Source organism: Onychostruthus taczanowskii, unplaced genomic scaffold (assembly GCF_017590055.1).
Source record: "Onychostruthus taczanowskii isolate IOZ18803 unplaced genomic scaffold, ASM1759005v1 scaffold37, whole genome shotgun sequence".
Taxonomy (NCBI): domain Eukaryota; kingdom Metazoa; phylum Chordata; class Aves; order Passeriformes; family Passeridae; genus Onychostruthus; species Onychostruthus taczanowskii.
Genome location: NW_024501126.1, coordinates 271081 through 291559, shown reverse-complemented (window position 1 = coordinate 291559; position 20479 = coordinate 271081). Strand labels below are relative to the sequence as shown.

Genomic DNA, 20479 nt, shown 5'->3' with positions numbered 1-20479 from the left:
ACGGCCCTGGGAGCAGGGCAGGACTCTGCCTGCAGCGAGGTCACTGCCCTTGAAGTCAGCTCTCCCTTTCAAAGATCAATAAAAAAGGGAACGTGAAGGAACAGCAGAGTGTGCTAACTGGAGTCTTTCACATCGTGCACACTTCTGCTTTCCCAGGAGGAACAGAACAGCTCGCAGGCCAGAGAGCCAGTTCTGCCTGAACTATTACCACCTGCCTAAGCACAGAGCCGAGCTCGGGGAACAGAAACAGCAACAGCTGCTGGTGATGAGGCAGCAGAGCAAAACCGGGACTGCTTCCATCCTGACAGACCCGGAGACACCAAAGCTGAGGCTCACCTGCAGCACCAGCACCAAGGGCACAGCTCTGCCACGAACAGAGGCAGCAGAAGCGGTCTGCGAACAGCACAACACTGGCCCAACTCTTTTGAAGAACAAACTTTAACCTTTATTGATAGTAAACAAGGCTGTTTTTCCAACAGCAATTGCAGCAGGGTGTAGAACAAAGTACAACAAAGAGACTGAGTTACTATAGGTGAGCTCTGAGCAGAATCACCTTCTCTTAAATGTATTACATACTTGTTCCTCACTATGGAAAACGGGGATTCTTTTTCTCCCCGTTATTTACTAATGACTTGGCCATTTCGCACCTCCCTCATGATGAAAATAAACATTATAATAAGTCATCATCCCCCACACAAAACAACTTGAAAAAAATATTGTAATAGGAACAATTAGGACTGCAGAGCCCACACGCCAATAGAAAACAAAATAATCACTCCAAAAGGAAAGCACAACACATTTTGAGTCTGTTAAAACCTTACTGAATGAAAATGCTTCCAAGCATAGGCTTTTAACATTTTGGGGATGAGTTTCTGTCCCCATCTGCAATCCTGTGAAAGTCAGGCAGGAGATTAATATGAAGAATTTTCCTTTTTGCAGGAAACCTGGCAGTGGCACTGCTAAGAGGTACCTAAAGCAAGCACAGCACCAAGCTAAAGCAAGGATGGAGAGACACCTCCCTGGAATTCCGGGCTGTGGTTTCAGCACCTTCAGCTTGCTGCAGTGCCACACCACCGTGCAAAGGGATGGGTGTGAGAAAACGACAAGACACAGGCTGATTCTGTCAGGTTTCCAGCCCAGAGCTGGCCCCCAGACAGAAACCATCAGTGTCTGGATCCAGAACGGAGCCAGGGCTGGGATTTCTGGAAGAGAGGCTACACAAAGCCTGGCCGTTAGGTGTCAGCTGTGCACCGAACTCGGGGGACAGTGCCCTCCGCACAGCTCGTCAGAGAAGCAGTCCAGTTGGTGGAATCCAAAATACAGGGAGTTCTCAGAACTCTGGGCCTGTAAGCCAAAGCTTAGAATTAAACACAGGATTTGATCTGAGACCTTGGAAAAGGCTTCCAAACTTAGGTGACAGAAATGAGAATGTGGATTTATAGTTTAAACATGTTAAGAAGAGAAAAGTTTAGAGTTTTAAATAAAAGTAGTTACACAGGTAAACAAGGAGTTTAGAATGCAGCACTGTAGGTTTGTGTGCCATAACATGACTGGCTAAGAAAGCTTACACTGTAACAAGAGTCCGTAAGACAAAATATTTAAAAGTTGGGTCAAAAACATAAATATCCTTGTTAACTGTTTTATTGGTCCATAAAGCCTTAAAAAGTCTTATAACTAAAGGTCTTGTGACCTTCTGTACCATGCAGTAAAGATGTGAGCCAAACTCACCCTTCCTATCTAAACAGAAGAAAAATAAACTACATCCTGTAAAAACTCATAGAGGTCCCATCTCTAACTCATTCAAAATTCCTTCCAAGATCCCCAAATTCCATTAACCACCAGTTATACACAATGTAACCTGTTTTAGAGCTCCCAGTTCTTATACACCACTGCTGCAGTGGATTCACCCCAGTACCTCCTGCAGGGCTTTAGGCTGCATTAATCTAGTCAGGCTGTAGGGTGGGTCATTCCCTTAGGCTGGAATATTCACCTTTTTCAGTGCTTCTCCCGCTCAGAACACCTCCTCAGAATGTCAGAGGCCTTCTCCTCGATGGAACTGATGGCCAAGCCACTCAGGACACCTTTGTTCATTTTCCTCACCTCCTGCACAGCCCCCACAATTTCATTTCTGTGGGAATTGAGGAAATAACTGTTAACATCACATTTTGTGCCACACATTTAGCATTAGTTATTGGCATTTAGCACTTGGGTATTGGCTCCATTACAAATCAGGGCTGAAAAGAACCCCAAATATCCCACCTGCTAAACCCTGGATGCTTTTCTTGAAGTCTCTTTATTAATTTGGTAAAGCTGCTCAAGTTCAGTGCATAAGGAGAAACAAAGATACCAGATGGGTTCACAGAGGATGTCTTCTGCAGGGAATTTTCCCCAGGATCCTAGAATTGCATCAAAATAAGGAAAAAAAAAGCACGGGTTAAGGGTTGTACAGGTAATACAACACCTCTTTCCTATGAATAAATATAAAATCCTAAACCCACAGAACACTTTGGGTTGGAAGGCATCTTAAAGCTCATCTTATTCCTGCTTTATTCTAATAAAGTAAAATAATTGGATCTAATTTATTTTAAATTAGATCCAATTACCATTTCCCAAAGGAGCAGCATGTTTAAAGGGAAATCCCCAAAGACACAAAATCTGTGAACAACACCAGCAATTACTGATTTGCCCTTTACTCTCCAAGGACCAGGCTGAGCCCATACAAAACCCTCTGTTTGTATGTAGAGGTTTCTTAGATTTATGCGAGAAAATCCAAGAGTTTCTTTCCCATCCATTACCCCAAAATCTTTCCTCTATAAAGCCACATGACATTTACACTAAAAAAAGTGGTGTTACAAGATGAAAAACCTAGTGCAAATGGGGAAATTCCATATTGCCCTAGGACTAAGAAAAAACAGCTGGAGTGTCATAGTTTGAGACAGGGACAAAAGAATGGTGTTTTCACTCTTCTGCCACAAATTTATTACCAATGTGTAATGTATTTTCCTATCCTAACAAAATTTTCTATCTATTAAATGTTATGTGACAAGAAGATTTAAAGCTCTTAGTCTGCCACACAAAGGAGTGTTAGCAATAATTACCTCCCTTTTGATTATCTCCAAGTAAAGAATGTGCCAGCTGTTGAGTAGGGGATTTCAGATCAGGGCACTTGGTAGTAAATGTAGAGTATGAAAGAAGCCTTCAAGAGGCAAGAAATTCCTACTGCAAATTAAGAACAGACCTACCTCAGGCACTGAGGGCTTTGGGCCACCAACAGGAACAGAAGAATGTTCCTTCCCACTCCCCACTATCTTCACTTCTAACAATAAATGCAAGAAAGCAAAGAGTTACTAACTGTTCTTGAGCTGACACCTTTGTAGATTTTGGACAAGCCAGAGAGAAAACCTTAGAACAAACTAAGGGAAAGAAAAGAATCTTCTAAAAGAAAATGAGTGTCCTGAGAAGCACAGCAGTTCAGTTTGTGGAACATCCTTTCCCTGAGTGTTTCCTGAGGTTTTAAGAGGCAGAGAAAACACAGCTCTGTAGTAACAGTACCAGTGCTGAAGGCTGGTGCAGAGAATCCCCAAGCCTTCAACACCCTGGCACTCCTCACCTCACCCATCACTGTGACTCAAGTCTCCAAACACAAACCATTTGCATCTCACTCTGCAGAGTCCAGCATGGGAAGGAGGAGGAGAAAAAAGGAAAGATTGCCACCTATGTGATTGGCTGGGTATTTACAAATTTGAGTTCAAGCACCACAAGTGAAGCTTTCAAGGAAAAACAGGGATGGATGAAAACAGCTGAGTGCAATGATTCACTGCTAGAGAATGAGGAAGTCTGAAAACCCAACTGGCATTTATTCCAAGTTTGGAGAAGGAACAGAGCACTCCAATAATAAACACCATTATTTGGTTTATCAGCTTAAAGCACACAACTTTACCTCCTGAGTCCACCGAGTCTTGTTTTCCTTGTTGCTTTTTTATTTCTTTGCACATTATTGAAATATCTGCCACTGACAAGTCTTCCTTAGCATCAAACCAATACTCACTTCCTTCCTCATTTTTCACAAAGCCTTGGCAGTTGGGATAAAATTCAAGTGTTAAAGTTTAAATCGTGGTATGCTACATAAATGAATAGCAAAATTCTGTGCTGAAGAGGATTTCAGCTACTTACATCTCTTGGTGCTACATTTCAAAGAGGTAACACTACTAGTTTGGAATTCTAACTTAAGTAGAAATGTGTTTTTAAGATGTAAGTAATTAATATAGAGCTATTATTACTTATCAATAAATTTTGATAGCTGATACAGAACTTCACAGAAAGGGCAGCTGTGTTACCATATACAAGTTTTACACAGGGTTTCTTTCCTCCCCTGAGAACTCAGCTCACAAATAAAGAATTATTATTTTTTTAGGAGCAGATCACTCACCACGTTCCAGAGCCTGATCTTTAAGTTGCTCTTCCCACCTCTCAGGGGAAGCAGAGTCACCTGGCTGATCACCATCAGTCTGTGAGTTGTCCTACAAACACATTTCAGTTGTATCACAGCACTCCCACCTGGCTGTAAGTTATTTTTCAGAATACCAGCCCATGAAGCAGGTGAATTTTAAAAAGTTAATCTGCTGATCATCCCCAAGTTATTTTATTTTGAAAAGGCAATTAAAATGGTGAACATATGAGCTGCATTTGCAATCAGTGGCAGAGGATCCCAGGCTGAGAGCCCTGAAGACTCTGATCACATTTGCAGGTACCCAAGGGGAAAATACTTCTCAAGGTTACCATCTCCAAAACCCAGGAGTGAAGAATTCCCTACCATATTGACAGAAATCCCGTTTTCTTGCTGTTTTGGTTCTTCAAAGTCAGCTTTCCCTTCACCTGAAAGATCACTAAAACACAGCCAAGAATTTCATACAAAATATGGGACAACAATTTTAAGTTCTACAGTAATTTAAATATTTCCAGAAGCTCACAGTAAAACTAACATAAGAAATTTTGGCTTTTTTTATTATATCTTAATAGTTTCCTGTGTGATGTTTGGATGTATTCCTTACAATCTGAAATACCTGTGCAACTTTGACTAAGAAATTTTTTATAAAACAAAACCATTAGCTTTACCTTTTCTTAATTAACTTCACTCATGCTTAACAGGAAACTTCAAGCAGTCTCTAGCAGTCAACCCAATTCAGTAAAAACTTACTGCCAAATTTGTTTTCCACTTACAGAAAGTCACTGGATGGGGTTCCTGAACGTGTTCTATCAGGTTCCTGCCTGAAAAAAGAAGTTGTTTTTCTATCACTCTTCATATCTGAATGATAATCTTAGCAAAACAGCTTCATATAATCTTTTAATGTTATCTACGTGCTTAATATTATCCCTGCTGGCAGCAAAGTCTTTTTGGGTTTTTGTGGTGTGGGATTTTTTGGGGTTTTTTTGTTGCTTAGTGCCATTATAACTGGAGACAAAGATTTTTAGCAGCGAAAGCAGGGAACCAGGAAAATAACCTGTAAATTGATAACTTTTACTATAAAGATAGTAAAGACACTCCCTGCTTTCCATACTAGAACACCACAGAGGAAAAATGCCCTTAAAATATAACCATTGTACCCACAGGGCAATGCTGATCTTTCAGCTAAACAGCCTGAAACAACAAGATGCATCCTGAAATAAAGAAATTATAGGTTTAACATCTTAGAAACTCATTCCTCAGTTAACTTAGTAAGTACAACAACAAATGAAAACTACTTACTCAGAGTAAAGACTCTTTCTGAAATACTGTAAAAAAAAAAAAGAGAAAGATTTATCTATAATTATCTTAATAATAAAAGAATTTATATTAAAGACATAAAACAGTTAAGAAATTACCTTGGAGGGGATGTACAAGGAGGAGAGTGGAGAAAACTTCAGCTCAACTGACAGTGGTGGAAGTTCATTTAAAGGCATGCCCATGTTTATTTCCTTTCTGATATTGCTGTAATTATTGTCCAGTTCATCCAAAACCAACTGCAGAGATGAATATAACTCAGCCTTTTTCTCGCAGCTGTTAAAATATGGGTAAGAAAGCAACACCAATTTAGACATTTCACTGATTTTACAGCTTCTGGAAACACCCCAAGATTTTACAGGATTTAAAGATTCCTTTACATTATACTATATAGAACATGAATTGACAACTGTATTGTGCATCGCTTGAGTTTTATTCCTGGAAAAAAAGGCAGGATTTTGGGACTGTGAATACTACAAAAAACCAAAAAAAAACCCCCCCAAAAACCCCAAACAAACAAACAAAAAAAGGCTTGAAATAAGACTTAGGGGTCCTCTGGACAGCACCACTTTATAATTATAAACACCCCTAGAAGCTATGGATAGAATCTACCAGTACCATTCAGCAATTTTTGCCTGATCACCAGTTACCCATTTTATTTTAAAGGACATTAAAGCACATGCCTCCCAAGACAGGTGTTTTCCTCCAAAGCCAGCTCATACACCTTCAAGCAGTGCTGGTAGCACATCTCGTAATGGATGGCCAGGAGCTGCAGCTCTGCTTCAGTCGCTCTCTGCAGGACATCCTGACAGCAGCTTGATGCAGAAATCTTCCCAGTTTGCTTGTTGGGATGTTCTGGCCTTTAAAATAACAATAACAGAATATTTATTCCAGGGCTTGAATATTTTGTTTACGTTGGTGGTGTTTTATTTTGAAGCAAGGAGGTTGCCAGAAGCTATTTCTGACATGATTTAAGGAAAATCCTGTTTAGCCCACAATAATGACTGTAGCATTACAGTCAGTTTTATCAGAGAGGTGAGAACTGCACAAGAACCATCACAGTTTTTACCCAAAAAGTGAAGCCTTAAGAACAGCAAGAAACTTGGCAATGCTGTAGATCTGCAAACACACTAATTTTGTTTCCACAGCCATGGAATAGTTTAGGTTGGAAAGGATCTCTGGAGGTCTGCAACTGCAGAACAAGGCTGCTTTGGTCTTTGTTCAGCTTCAGGGAGTCTCAGCTCACTCTTCTCACCTGTCCAGGAAGAAACTTTCCAGCAGAAACTGCTGCCCAGCGAACTTTTAATATCATCAGTTTTGCCAAGCCACCGACCTTCAATCATGAAAAAACCTCTGATCCAGAATCTCAAATTCCAAAACCAAGAACAACTTCTGACCCACCTGTCAGTGCCTGTCATCCAGTCACAGACAGACAGATGATCTTTGGATTCCTGCTTTTCAAAAAGAAAAAAAAAAAGGTGAAAACTTACAGATTAACACCCATGCAGACAAGTTAAAATTAACAGAAGTTCTATCAAACTGGTCTGGGGGCCCTTCTTGTTTTGTGTCAATTACCTGCAGGTGTGAGCTGAGAGCTCCTAAGGACCACTCCGTGTTGGAAGCAGCATCCACGGCGGTTTGAGCCACAGGCTGAGGTTTGCTCATCGTGGTTACCTCTGTGCTCACTGCCCTGGAGCAGACAGAGACCTGGGCACTGCTGCTTCTGCTCGCTGGGATGGCAGCTCTGGGATCAGAGCCAGCATCCACAACGACACCGGGAACGCTCCTCGGGGCTTCAGCACGCTCCGACTTCCCAGCCCTGGGGCTCCCACCAGAGGATTTATCTGCAGCTTCCGTGCCAGCAGCAGGATTCTTGCTAGGGAGGATTTCAGGGACTGGGGGCTGGCTTTCAGCATCCTCTGCAGTGCTGCTGGCACCACGAGCGCACACGGCAGGTTTTTCACAGCTGCTGCAGCAGTGGGGCTCTGCGTGCTTGCAGAGCCGGGCCTCTTCCCTGGGCGGCAGGAAAGGAACGTCCGGCTCCACTGCCACGCTGCGGGTGGCTCTTTGGCTCTTTCCAGAATCTTCTTCCCCTGCTGTGATTTGGGGTGGCACCTTGTCACCAACGAGTGGCATGGCCTTCGCCTCTCCAACCTCGCCCTGCTCAGAAAACTCACTCGAGTTGCTCCTGTCCTCCTCGTACTCCTCGTGAGCACTGAGATACTCCAGCTGCGAGTCTTCCCCTACATCTGCACCCAGGCAGGAGGTCTGAGTGAAGCAGCTCCTTCTGCTGCTCCTTTCCACTTCCATGGCGCCAGCACGCTCTCCTCCTCCTCAGGAATCCACAATACTCACTGCCACTGCAACCTCTCAAAGTCACTGGTGTGGCTCTTCCTACCTTAATAAAAATGAAGAGTTGTTCAAGATGCTCCATAGTATACGGAAGGACAAAAAATACACTAAATTAACCATCCTATTTTCACCTTCTACAGCAGGTAGGAATTCTACAGCATGTTCCTAAAGAAATCCCAAGAGCTGATTTCTGAATTGGTGGAATCCCTGTGACATCATACAGCACACAAAGTGTTCAAATAAACGTTACTTATAGCAAGGAAGAGGTGAACTTTGAGCTCTGTGCCTCCCAAAAACTAAAGCCCCTTGGGTGTTGGACAAGGGGGAAATCAGAGCACATTCCTCTTAATTCTGGGGAAGCAAGAAAAAACTTACCAGGGACAAACCCCTAAGAAAACCTGAGAATCTTTACAATCAGAAAGTTGTAAAGGAACACAGGAAGGTCATTTAGCAATAGAAGGAAGCCGGACAATTCACCAGACTAAAGCAATACACCTGCTCTGAACTTGCAGCAAACCCAGTTTGGTAACAAACACCAACAAAAAGCAGAGAGAAAGCATGTAGGGATAGAAGACACTCTTTGTGAAGCTTGTTTGTTAGAAATATTGTCAATTCCTCTCTGCCTTCCCTCAGAAGCTTCCAACAAAGAAAGGAATACATACAAACACTATCCATATTTCTCAATAATGTCTGCTTTCTAAACTGTGACATGACACATCCCAATTCCAGTCACTGTCTCTGACAGTCCTTCCCCAGGGGCTGGGGTGGGGGAGGGGAAATAAGGATTAATATTCAAATGTTCAAATAGTCAAGCCTTACACTATCCCAGGTTGCTCCAAGCCCCATCCTACCTGGTCTTGAACACTTCCACAGTTTAATTATACACTTCTACAGTTATTTTTGCTCCAAAAACGTTGTCCTTTTTTACTACATTAACTTTTCTTTCACCCCCTAACTGAAACCTCGAGCAACTCCGTGCAATTAAAAATGCCAAACGCTGCCAAAGCACATCCCAGATGCCTGTACAGAAACCACAACATTACTGTCACATAGAAGCGACTTTTCCCTTGAGAACAGGAACCAAAACACCTCCACGGCCCAGCCAAGGTACAATAACCCCCCTGTCGCTGCTAGTGACACAACCAAACCCTGAACCACAGCCGAGCCGCAGCTCTGGCTGAGTGCGGGGGAGCCCTGAGGGCAGCCCGGTACTCCCGCTCGCCCGCGGGGAACCCTCAGGCCGGAGAAGGGCGTCTCACCGCAGCTCCAGGGCAGGCTGAGGCGCGGTCCCACCGCCCGCACCAAGCCCCGGGCCCGCTCCGCTCACCGCCCGCACCAAGCCCTCACGACCCCGCCACACGCGCTCCCAAAGCCCGCCGGTGCGCCCCGCGCTCATTGGCTGCGGCGCGCAGCGCTCCGATGCCTGATTGGCCGGCGGGGAGCCCGCTCTCGCCGCGTGCAGCTCCTCCCCGCTGCCCTCAGAAAGTGGGGCCGTCGCGTCCCTTCAGAATCGGTGCTGTCGTGTTCCCTCAGACCCGGTACCGCCATAACCTCCCTGAATCCCCGGTACTGCCATAACGCCCCCCGAATCCCCGGTACCGCTGCATCCCTTCAAAGGCAGGGCCGCCGTGTCCCCTCAGAGCCGGTGTCGCCATATCCCTTCAGGAGCAGTACCGCCGTATCCCCTCACAGACCCTTTTCTCCCCTCACGGTCTCTTTCCCCTCACGGTCGCTTCTCTCCCCTCACGGTCCCTTTTCTCCCTTCACGGAGCCTTCTCTCCCCTCACGGTCCTTATGTCCCCTCACGGACCCTTCTATCCCTCCATGGTCCCTTCCCTTCTCTCCTCTCACGGTCTCTTCTCTCCCCTCACAGACCCTTCTCTCCCTCCATGGTGCCTTCTGTCCCTCCATGGTGGCTTCTCTCCCCTCACGGTCCCTTCTGTCCCCTCACAGTCCCTTTTCTCCCCTCACAGACCCTTCTCTCCCTCCATGGTTGGTCCCTTCTCTCCCTCCATGGTGGCTTCTCTCCCCTCACGGTCCCTTCTGTCCCCTCACGGTCCCTTTTCTCCCCTCACGTCTCTCCCGCCGCCGAGCACTGACAGACAAAGCACAGCCGGCAGGGAGGGAGCGCAGCAGCTCTTGTACGGCTACTACAGAATCACAGAATTATCCTGTGCTGCAAGGATCATGGAGCCCAATCCCCGGCCCTGCACAGGACACCCCACTAATCCCAAACTCTGGGAGCATTGACCAAACTCTGGCAGCTCCCTGAACTCTGCTTTGGGGCTGTGACTATTGGCTGGGGAGCCTGTTCAGTGCCCAACCCACCCTTTGAGGGAAGAACATCCATCTAATATCCAGCTCTAACCTCCTCTGGCACACATTAAACCTACCTGAAAGTTTCCAGCGTGAAGGAGCGTGTTAGAGGAGCACAGACAAACCTACCTGCCACACAGGTCAATGTTACTTGTGCAAGGGGCCCTGCTTCTTCATTTAAACACGCATAAAGGTCATAATGAAGTGTGTAAAACATCACTCAGTTGCCTAAAATTAACCTTCAGAGACATACAATGGTTTAGAGCACCTAAAGTGAAGACAAGCACTACACTCCTGCCTAGTCTCTTTCATGTAAGTGACAGCTTTGGCAACACATCAGGGCAAGAGGACATTTAATACTAAAATAACATATTTTTAATGAACCAAGCTGCCTCCTGTTGTGAAGGAGTTTTCATGAAGGATTCTTCCAGGAAAAGCTACTGTGTGGGTTACCTCTATGTTCACCATAAATAAAAGTGGAGAATGAATCCAATTAGCAACACCATTGAAATTTCTCCTGATGGGGGACTGTCTCTGTCCTCCCCCTCCCCAAGAGCACTTGGCCATTAAAATATCAAAATTTGGAGGTGCATGTGCATCCTGCCACTAAAAATGTTGCTATTTGGAGGTATGTCTCACACCAGGGCCCTCAGTCACACAAGCCCCTGAATTTGTGCATTTCCCAAGCAGTGTTGCTCATGTTCTGTGTGATCCTGCAGCAACATGTTGAGAAGGAAAATGAGCTCTTACACCCATATCGCCCTGAATTTTCTGTATTTTCCAAGAGAACTTGTACTGGTAACATCAGCATGGACAGACCACTCCATAAAAACTACCCAAACAAGTGACATTTTATTGGCGAGTTCTGCTCATAATGAATTTCCTTTTCCACGCTCACATCTCCTAACAGAGCGACTGGGGGAGGGGGAAAAAAAAAAACCCAACCAAAACAAAACCAAAACCAAAACCATTTTGGGTAACATTCCATTTACAAGCGATAAAAACCATGTAACATTTAAAAATCAAACAGAGGATAACAAATTGAAACAGAAGTTGTAGGAAAACCCATCCTGGTTCCCCCAGGAGCTGTTCCTCGCCCGGCTGCCGCCACCTCGGCACCACTCTCAGGGTACCGAGGTGCTCTCGTTTGGAGCTCAAATAATTGGACTGGGACATGTGCTATGATCACCATTCAAAGCCCTGTTGTTGTACATTCTTCATAGAAAAAACAGAGAACAGTTTGCAGTAAACCAACCAGTTCTTTTTCTTCCCTTATTCTAACGCTAAGTCATACTGAAAGTTAGGGGAGGGGGGGAAATGTGGCTTCAACATTCACCTACTTTATCACACACAAAGGTTTCTACTAAGAGCATATCCAGGTTGAAATACACATCTGATTTCCGTCATGAGGTTGATGCTTATGGGGTGCGAGATGAAATCTACTTCAAAATGATAAACACATCCCTTTTTTATGAACAAAGTGTTATTTTTTGCCTTTTGGACCAACGCTCGGTTGCTGGGTCGTTTCCCCTGAGCCTTGCCAGGAGAGGCAGCTTTCACTGCTGCCACAAATGAAATGATGACTGGTGGCAATCACACACTTTACCATCGGTAAGATGTCGTATTTAGCACATTTGTTTGCATTCTGAAAATCCCTTTGCTAGTTTTTTTTAGGCCCCCGAGGCTTTGTACACCAGAAATTACACAAGTCATGCACAGAAAATTGTAAATTGGTATCCACAGCCATTTTGAGGTATTCCACAAGAAACCTGGCTCTGCACCTGAATGTTCCTCTCAAAAACAATGAAAACAAACCCAAAAACCCCAAGCCCTAACTGGAGTGGAAATTTAATTTTAAAAGATTCCTTCCAACCCCACTTCACCACATTTCATCAACGAGGACATAATTCCCCAGGGGCACAAAAAAAGCTTTCTTCATCCTTTTCCTGGAATAATAATTTCAGTACTTCATTCCTAAATTTTCCTTGTGCACTTGGAAGAGATGAAGACGAGGGTGTTGCTTCCTAGCCAAACCAGAGGAACACATTCAGACAGCGGATTTGGTTTACTTCATTTGTGAAGGTGCTCGAGGAAGATACCAGCGATCCCCTTGCGTTGGAAATAGCAGCGGTTCCTGCTCTAACCTCCCGTCTGCGAGGAGGAGGCTGGGCAAAGACCTGGATTGCAGGGTCTGAAGACCACGTTAGGAAGAAATGTGATCTCCTGGGCGTGGATTTGGCTTGGTAGAACCTCTTGAGGCAGCCACGGCCGCTCCCGTGGGACAGGAGACGCTGCTCCACCGCGTGAGCAGATGGCAGAGGGACTGGCTTCCTGTTAGGGCTGAGGTGGGACGGGCAGCTTTGTTCCTGGGGCAGCTGCTGCTCTCCTTTGAGAGTACATTCAGAATGAGTTCCGATGAGCCAGAGCTGTAGTGCCAGTGGTGTGCCCTTTTTACACACGCAAGAATGGCCTGCAACGTCTCAGCGGGTTACGCTGTTCTGCGTGAGAAGTGGAAAACCTCCGCGGCGATCTCAGAAGGGAAGAACTCGCTACTTCCGTAGCTGTAGAAAACCCATAGGCAGTAATATTTTCTAAAGTGCTTCTTTACTTAGCAGTTATTCCTTTAAAAATCAGACTTGTATTTGTAGCGGCATCGTTTCCTAGTAGGTCATGGACCAGTAGATAGTTTCTGATGTAAAAAACCCATTACATATTTTGTTTAAGCAAATGACACTTGCTTTGATAAATGCACCAAAGAGAGTGACGCAAGTGCAAACCCCACCATTTCTGAAAACACGGCCTTATGCTGGTTTATTAATGCAACCTTACAACCTTTAAAAGTCATTTACTTCAATTCCAAGAGCAGGGATTAAATAATACAAATAAAAATTGAAAATTCAATGAAGCTATTGCCTATTTACCCTGAAATAAAAGAGTCTCACGATTCTACTGGTGCAAAAATCCCTCCAAACACATTTGTTTTATTGGCAAAGTCATTTAAGGTCACTTTTGCTTCCAAGACCATCTTCTTCCATGGTTTCCACTGAAGGAGTTTTGCTTTGTAATGGCTTGTGGTTCCACAGTGATTTGTAAATGAAAAACCTACTATGAATAACTCTACCGTAGTCACTAAATTACAGATACTGTCATGAGAAAAGTCCCCAACTTACAGTGTTTGTTTTAAAATTTTCAGCAAGACACAAAAATTCCAGTCAAAGTGTTTTCTTTGAGTGCCATTTTAAACGGCAGTAAATGGCTGCTGTGCCCTCTGGATGGAGAATTCCATGTGCTTCTTATGTGTTGTACTTGGAATGTCCCCAGAGCTCGGCGTGGAAGGGCTCCCGCGGGCACGGCCGCTTGGATCAGCTCCTCCTATGGATGTAGTGCAGCAGGCTTGGATCTGCGCGGGGAGACGCCGGCTGGGAGGCACGGAGCAGGTGTTGGGGTGGCCTGGTCTCAGAAGGCAATGGCACGAAGCGTCCCGGGCAGCAGGACGCAGAAGCGGCTGCGGCGGCGTTCCGGTTCCGAGTAGCGGTGGTTCCCGTGGGAGGGGGTGGCTATTGCTGGGACAGCAGAGCGCTCCGGTTGGCCTTCATCTTCTCCAGCCGCTTCACCAGGTGGCCATTGCTGACCTCCAGCTCCTCGGTTTTGTCCAGTGCTGAACGAAGCTGAAGGAAGGAAGGAAGCAGAAAAACACCGTGACTTTCACCGTGTTATCCCTTTGCAAAGGCAAAGCGAGGTTTGTAGCTGCCAATGCTAACTGACCACATTAACTTGGAACGTAAGGCAGCTGAAAATTCCTTTAGCAGAGTTAAACTGCTTTGCAGGTCGCACACACAGGTGTTTAAGCACACTGCCAAGAACACAGGGTATCTACAGAATGCTGAACAAAGAAGGCCAAGGTAGGAAGACATGTGGTCTCCCAAGTCTGGATTTGGCTTGATAGAACTGTGTGTCTTGAGGCAGTCAGCACTGACAGAAGGTTACTCCTGTGGAACAAGAGATTCCCAGAGAATCACAGAATTTCCCTCAATCCAGAGGCACGAGGCTCTGGGTGATGCACACTTGTCTCACTGCTCAGCTTTTGTATTTCTGGTTCCTAGAACTCTATCCCCAGCTGTGACTCAGAGCCTCAGTTTCCTGTAAAACCCACCAAGGGATCGGGGTAGGGAGAGAGAGCTGGACTGCACAGAACAATATTTATAGGCAGCAAAGCAGAAGTAGTATTTAGAACAAGCAAGGAGCCATACTGGAAAAAAAAAAGTCAAGGAAGCACCTCTGGAGGCAGTGAGAGAGAAGCTGATAAAGGTGTTCAGGCTCTAAGGAGACAGAGGCACGGTCAGAGTCTGTGGGCAGCCACACCACCCCAAATGGGCCTGAATGGATCGGCAGAGCAAGGAAAACAGGCTCACAAAGAACAGCTCACATCCCTTTAACAGGTTAGGAAGGAGCAGTGAAAAGGCAGTGGGAGCTCACAGCCATGACTGTTCCTCCAGTTTGAGTGCTGAAAACTTGGTTGCACATTTAGAAGGAGGAACTAAAGCAATAAAGCAATTAGATGCTTGTCCCTTGCTGTGCCAAGAAGGGCCGTTCCTCCCCGAGAACACCCAGGGAAGCAGGTTTCCCCCACGTGGAGCAGGCTGAGCTGTGACAGCTCGCAGGTGGAGTTACCTCTCTCTGCAGTTTGCGTTTCTCTGCCTTCAGTTCATCTTCTACTCGCTCAGCATTCTCAGCAGCAGTTTTGTATCGGGCTACCTGGCCTTCCAGTCGTATTACCTGAGGTGAAGGCAAAGGCTGGGAATTAGAAGCTGTACTGAGAAGTTACTCTGAAGATTTATTCTTCCACTAGTACTCCAGGAATAACCAGAGAGACGCTAACTCCTCTTTGATAAAATAAAGGCATAATTTCAGGGAACAAAACAACACCAAGGAAGCCTGGCAGCAGTAATTTACTGCTGACCTTTTGTACATATCCATATTTAATATGCTTCCAGCAACAAAAAATACAGTCCATTGACTAAATTTCTCTTAGCAAGAGCATTGTTGATGTACCCTGGAAAAGAGCAAACAATCAAAATGGAACAGCTGTGTATAAACTCCATCTCTACCACATCACACGCTGGGAACCACTTAAAACCTGTTGACAGCTAGGCATAAGGAAGTGTTCAGTAGAGTTCATCAGGTACTCTTGTCTTTGACCATTCTTCCCTCAGTACAGAGGAATAATATATTCCTTCTTCTCCATACATAAATGTCATAGTGGCCCTCATGCTCCAACACTCCCGCTTCTTATTTTAAGGGAAAATCACAGTAAACATAATTTCATTTATCATTTATCAAAACACACTTTCTCTTTGTATTCTCACCATGCCTGAACAAACAGAACAAGCCAAAAACTTACATTCTGCTCCAATGCTGTTATCTCTTGCTCAGACTTCGCTAGTTTAAATTTGAGATCACTGATCTGTCTGTTGGCATCTCCTAGAAGAATCGCAGATTTATCAGAGATGTCAGAACAAGCGTGAACAGTTTCTAACAAGTCTGTGGTAAAATTTCCATGCATCAGGGATCCACGTGGGGCAGCAGAAGAGTAGTTTTCTCCGTAAGTGCCCAGCAGAGAGGCACCATTCCCAGTCCTGCCTGATTCCTGCCAACCACTCTGAAGGCAGAATTAATCTAAACTCCCCCCAGCTCTGCAGAGGAGCAATAACAGAGATTTCCAACTGCCATCTTAAACAAAGGCTCCTAATCCCCTCACCTCTGTAGAGGTGCATGGCTGCTCCCAGGCCAAAGCTCCCTTTGGAGCTGAAGGCTCATTCTTACTCACAGCCATGTGCTTATTATTGAACTGATACCTTTTCTCACTCACATGCGGGGCACAAAATTCTCTTAAAATCAAAATACAGCTCACTTTGGAGGTCAATCATGTGCATATCTGTCCCGTTCTCCAGAACTTCATCTTCACACTGTGTATTTTCCATCTTGCCATTCCTTTGTTTTTCTTCCAGTTGTCCCTTTAATTTTTTAATCTGAAGGACAGAAAATAATTATTAAAATCACTAAGAGAACTTGTGGCTCAAATTCACTCCAGCATTACAAAACAAATTATGTATTTTTTTAAACATAAATCCCAAAAAATCTTCTGTTACAAAGTAACATCCTAGAAATTATTTTGGCAAATGACTCACGGTATTTTACACATCAGTGCTTATGTACACGATCAGGATCAAAACAATGAGTGAAGAATGACTGGTTTATTAGAAAAGCCATAAATCTTCTGCAGGCACATTCATGTAAAACATTCTCAAAAACTCCCAAAGCTGTGTTTGGTTGCGTGCGAGTCTCAAGGCCAAGGTCACTGAGCATAAATGAAAGCACAGAGTGTCCTGCAGGGCAGGAGATCAGCTGAAGTTTCTGAATAAGCATTATAGCCACTATGGAATACCATGGTACCAGCAGTAATTCCTTTAATTGCTCTTTACCCATCTGAAATTCCTCCAACAAACTTTTCCAAAAGGCCCATTTACCCACAGACCCAGCAAAGGGGAGGGCTTACTCTTGGAAAGAAAATTTGCTTCTACAATTTCTGAGCCACGCCTGGTTTCCCTTGGGCTTGGTCAATCTGAAGGATTATTATTCACAAATAAGAGGGTCATATCTTCCACGTATCCTGAGTTAACACACAAGGGGAATGTTTTGGAGGAAGAACAGAGTGGCCAGCAAGGCAGCAAGTCCCCAGCAAGAGCAACCCGACCACAGCACTGCTGCTCTATACCTTGTGTTTGGGCTATTTTCGTTTCCTTAATCCTTCACTTGCCCTGTGATTACCTGGTCTAGCAAGGACTCCCGTTCATCAATGAGCTTTTTCAGCCTGTCTGGAAGAGAAAAGGGAGAGTTCAGTGCGGACCGAGCCAGCGGCGCACGGGGAGCGCATCTGAGACACGAGGCTGGCCCGCTCAGGTTAGTGACTACTGATGGGGAGTTAGGGCACGTACCACAGGACACGAGGCCCAGCGGGGCTGGGAGGGGGCTGCAGCCAGGGCACTTATGGCATTCTCACAGAACATGCTTGTCCCAGCAGTAGCAGCAGCCAGCTGCATGCAAAGAGGCTAATCTTCTACGTTAGGTTAGCATGCAAGAACTCTAGGGTCAAGCACAACTGCAACACAAAATCTCACAGGTCTCGACAGTTTAACACAATGACAATACTGTAAACACCTATAATCACATTCTCAGCACTTTAACTCTTCCCTTCTTTTACATGGCAGTGACATTTTAGCTCCAATATTATGACCAGAAAAAAACCATTTGCTTGTCAAATTATTTTTGTTTCGAACGCAGCAGTCTGGTATAACTCTATTTTCTCTCCAGAGTCAATTCTCCAGGTCAGACATCAAGAGGCAATGGACAGTGTCCACCAACTGTTGTGCTACATTTGGACTTGGAAGTGCAACAGATCAGCACATGGGTTTGTGCAGCCTTCATTAATAAAGTGCACTCTACAGAATGAGACAGCTGGAAAAAAGAACTACAAAGTAAGCAAACAAATCACTTCATTTTTTCTGTCCCCATTACGGGCTGCAAAATGTGAAAGCACATTTTCTTACCACCCAAATGACCTAAATGATCAATTAACAAGCTCAGTTTGTTCAGGTACACCTCAGGCAGGAGTGCACTGCGACATCACATGGAAATACAATCATTAGGAGAGGAGCTCAGCTGGGTCTCACTGCAGGTTTGTTCAGCTGGCCCCCCTTGCCAGCAGTGCAGAGCTCAGGCTGTTCAGAGCTCAACTCCACAGCTGAGGTCTGGCCTGTTGATTAAATGGTTAAAACCAAAGGTCACTCAAGAAAAAGATCTTTTTGTAAACTTTAGGAAAGCAAGGTAAATTACACACAAGAGCCTAGTGGGCTTTTATCAGGTAAATTCTGTTGATAGACAGACTTAAATATTTTTGAAGAGCTTTAAAAATACCATTTCTTCTTCGTGGCACAATTCCTGAACAGGCCAAAGTCTTGTGGTTCTTTCTTTTTTCTTGTTAGCACATCCACTTAAGGGGAATCAAGAGTCTGTATTGAATCAAATCATGATGAAAACTGGTCTCCCAGTGGAAGTTCTTCTGTACAGCATACATGTGGAGTCCATTAATGTGGTATGTCATTCCCTGCTGGGAATACACACCCCCACATAGTCCCATTCCAGATCATGGAATAAAACCTTTACCTTGGCTTTTGATGCAATACCCACATACAGATCTTAGCATGACACCCCAGTTCAGTAGATCTATGGATTAATTTTGAACCTCCTGAAGTCCTATTCTTTTTTTTTTCCCTCCATTTGTAAGACACCCAACATTGTTACACCTGAGCACTGATATGAAAAAAAACCAAAAAAACAAAAAAACAAACCCACTTCTCTTTTGTAAATACCACCCACAAACAAAATTTCTGAGTATAAACCCCTTTAAAATGATAAAACAATTTCACAGATCTATATAGGAAGGAAAGAAAACTTAAGACAGATGAAAGATATGGCAGAAAAATAAAGGTCAACAAGGAAAGCAAGAACAGCAAACAGGTTGGAGAAACTTGGGCTCAAGAGATTGTATTGGGATTTACAGGCCAGCAAAGACTGAGAAATGGAGTTCCAAGGACTGGAAAGAGAATGAGGACTGGTGCAGCAGGAAACCTTTAGGCCACTACAAAATGAGCCCAAGCTTACTGAGTCCAAAAGGGCCAAGAACACATTTTGATCCTGAAAACAATGTAGTTGTGACTTCACAACCCCTGCTGTGGGGTGAAAGCTGCCTGCCTGAAGAAGAGACACCTCTGCCAGCTTCCAGTGAGGAAGCACCCTGGCTTCCCCAAAGCCCTTTTCCTGCAAAGAGGATGCATTTTGGGGTGAACTTTCAAGTTTGGTCTCACCTTCAGCTCTCTCTGCCCTCACTATGGATATCTGTGCACCCCATTGGGGCATGCAGACAGCAGGGTTTACCAGATCAGGGAAAAAATGAGTTTGCTAAAATTGTCATTCACATAGAAGAAAAGTTTTCTGCCTGTAGAGATGAGGGTCTCTTGGGTTTCACTTAATCTTAACCTCCCACATTAGCACAGAAAACTTACTCTGCAGGGTCACCTTAATTTTGCATTTTGAGATATTTTTCTAACAAATCCGAGGACCTTGAGAGCAGGTGAGCAGGAAAGAACAGCTTATTGAATCAGGACAGGAAGCAGCTAATTAAAATTCTCATCGGTAACAGTCATTATCCTTATTCCACATAGAAAGATACTACAGTGAATAATGTGAGTGTGACATTCACCTCAGTTAACTCTGGAAAGGTGATTCCCAGGGTACTCACTGCACCAGTTCATGGCCTCCACACACCAGTTTAACAGAGGACTGAGCAGGAGATGGGGCCTGTGGGGGAGTGGGACACAGAGGGGTGAGCATGGTGCTGAGCAGTGCCTTCTGCCACAGTTTCTGCTTCCAGTGACTGATCTCATTGCCTTGGCACTGCAGGTGACTCGAGGCATTGCTGCTCCAGTGGCACCAGACATTCCCAAATCAGCCACAGATCCTCCATGTCTCTTTCCACTTGGAGAGGAGCATGGAATGGGAAGCAGCTGGTTTTACCTGCATGATTTACATGATGCGTGGCCCAGCAAGTAACAAATCCTGGTGTAAGTGAAAGGGGTAAACTGCTCTTGGAGGGTGGAAAGACATCCCATGGAATCCCAGCCCCAAGCAGCTATTCAGAACAGCCTGAAAGAATCCAGCTGTCAGAGCAGCTTGGGCAGTACTCCCTCCTCAGATCTGTCAGTTTATTTTGGATGATGAGAAAATGCTTTCCTGTCTTTCTCAGAAGAGGGGCACTGCCAGGGACAGCACAGGATTTGGAAGATACTGCTTGCAGTACTGATTTTGAGGGGGACAGGAGGACTGTTCTTCTCTATAGTAAAGAAGATATTGGCCAAGATCTTTTCACTATGTATTCCCTTTTTTTTTATCAAGTAAGTTTACTGAGATATTGCTTTTGAAAGCATTTCAGGC

General features: G+C 44.7%; 2 protein-coding genes across 4 annotated transcripts in view; both read right to left on the bottom strand.

Annotated features, from left to right (window-relative positions):
• Window positions 1–1092: 1092 nt before the first annotated feature.
• RBM44 (RNA binding motif protein 44) lies at window positions 1093–8071 on the bottom strand. The gene is made up of 12 exons (XM_041411689.1): window positions 7337–8071; window positions 7163–7212; window positions 6445–6621; window positions 5863–6037; window positions 5747–5772; window positions 4814–4886; window positions 4430–4520; window positions 3941–4072; window positions 3243–3316; window positions 2260–2396; window positions 1991–2128; window positions 1093–1344 (listed from the first exon to the last, which is right to left on the bottom strand). The coding sequence occupies exons 1-11, from the start codon at window positions 8069–8071 to the stop codon at window positions 1996–1998; spliced, it is 1803 nt and encodes a 600-aa protein (XP_041267623.1). The 3' UTR covers window positions 1093–1344; window positions 1991–1995.
• A 3191-nt stretch (window positions 8072–11262) lies between these two features.
• LRRFIP1 (LRR binding FLII interacting protein 1) overlaps window positions 11263–20479 on the bottom strand; it is a 101949-nt gene continuing 92732 nt past the window's right edge. For all 3 annotated transcript variants that reach the window (XM_041411741.1, XM_041411743.1, XM_041411742.1), the window contains 5 exons: window positions 17258–17304; window positions 16341–16458; window positions 15831–15910; window positions 15101–15205; window positions 11263–14097 (listed from right to left, as the gene is read on the bottom strand). In XM_041411741.1, coding sequence (XP_041267675.1) covers window positions 13987–14097; window positions 15101–15205; window positions 15831–15910; window positions 16341–16458; window positions 17258–17304 — 461 coding nt within the window. In that variant the 3' untranslated portion in view covers window positions 11263–13986. The remainder of the gene's footprint in view (window positions 14098–15100; window positions 15206–15830; window positions 15911–16340; window positions 16459–17257; window positions 17305–20479) is intronic.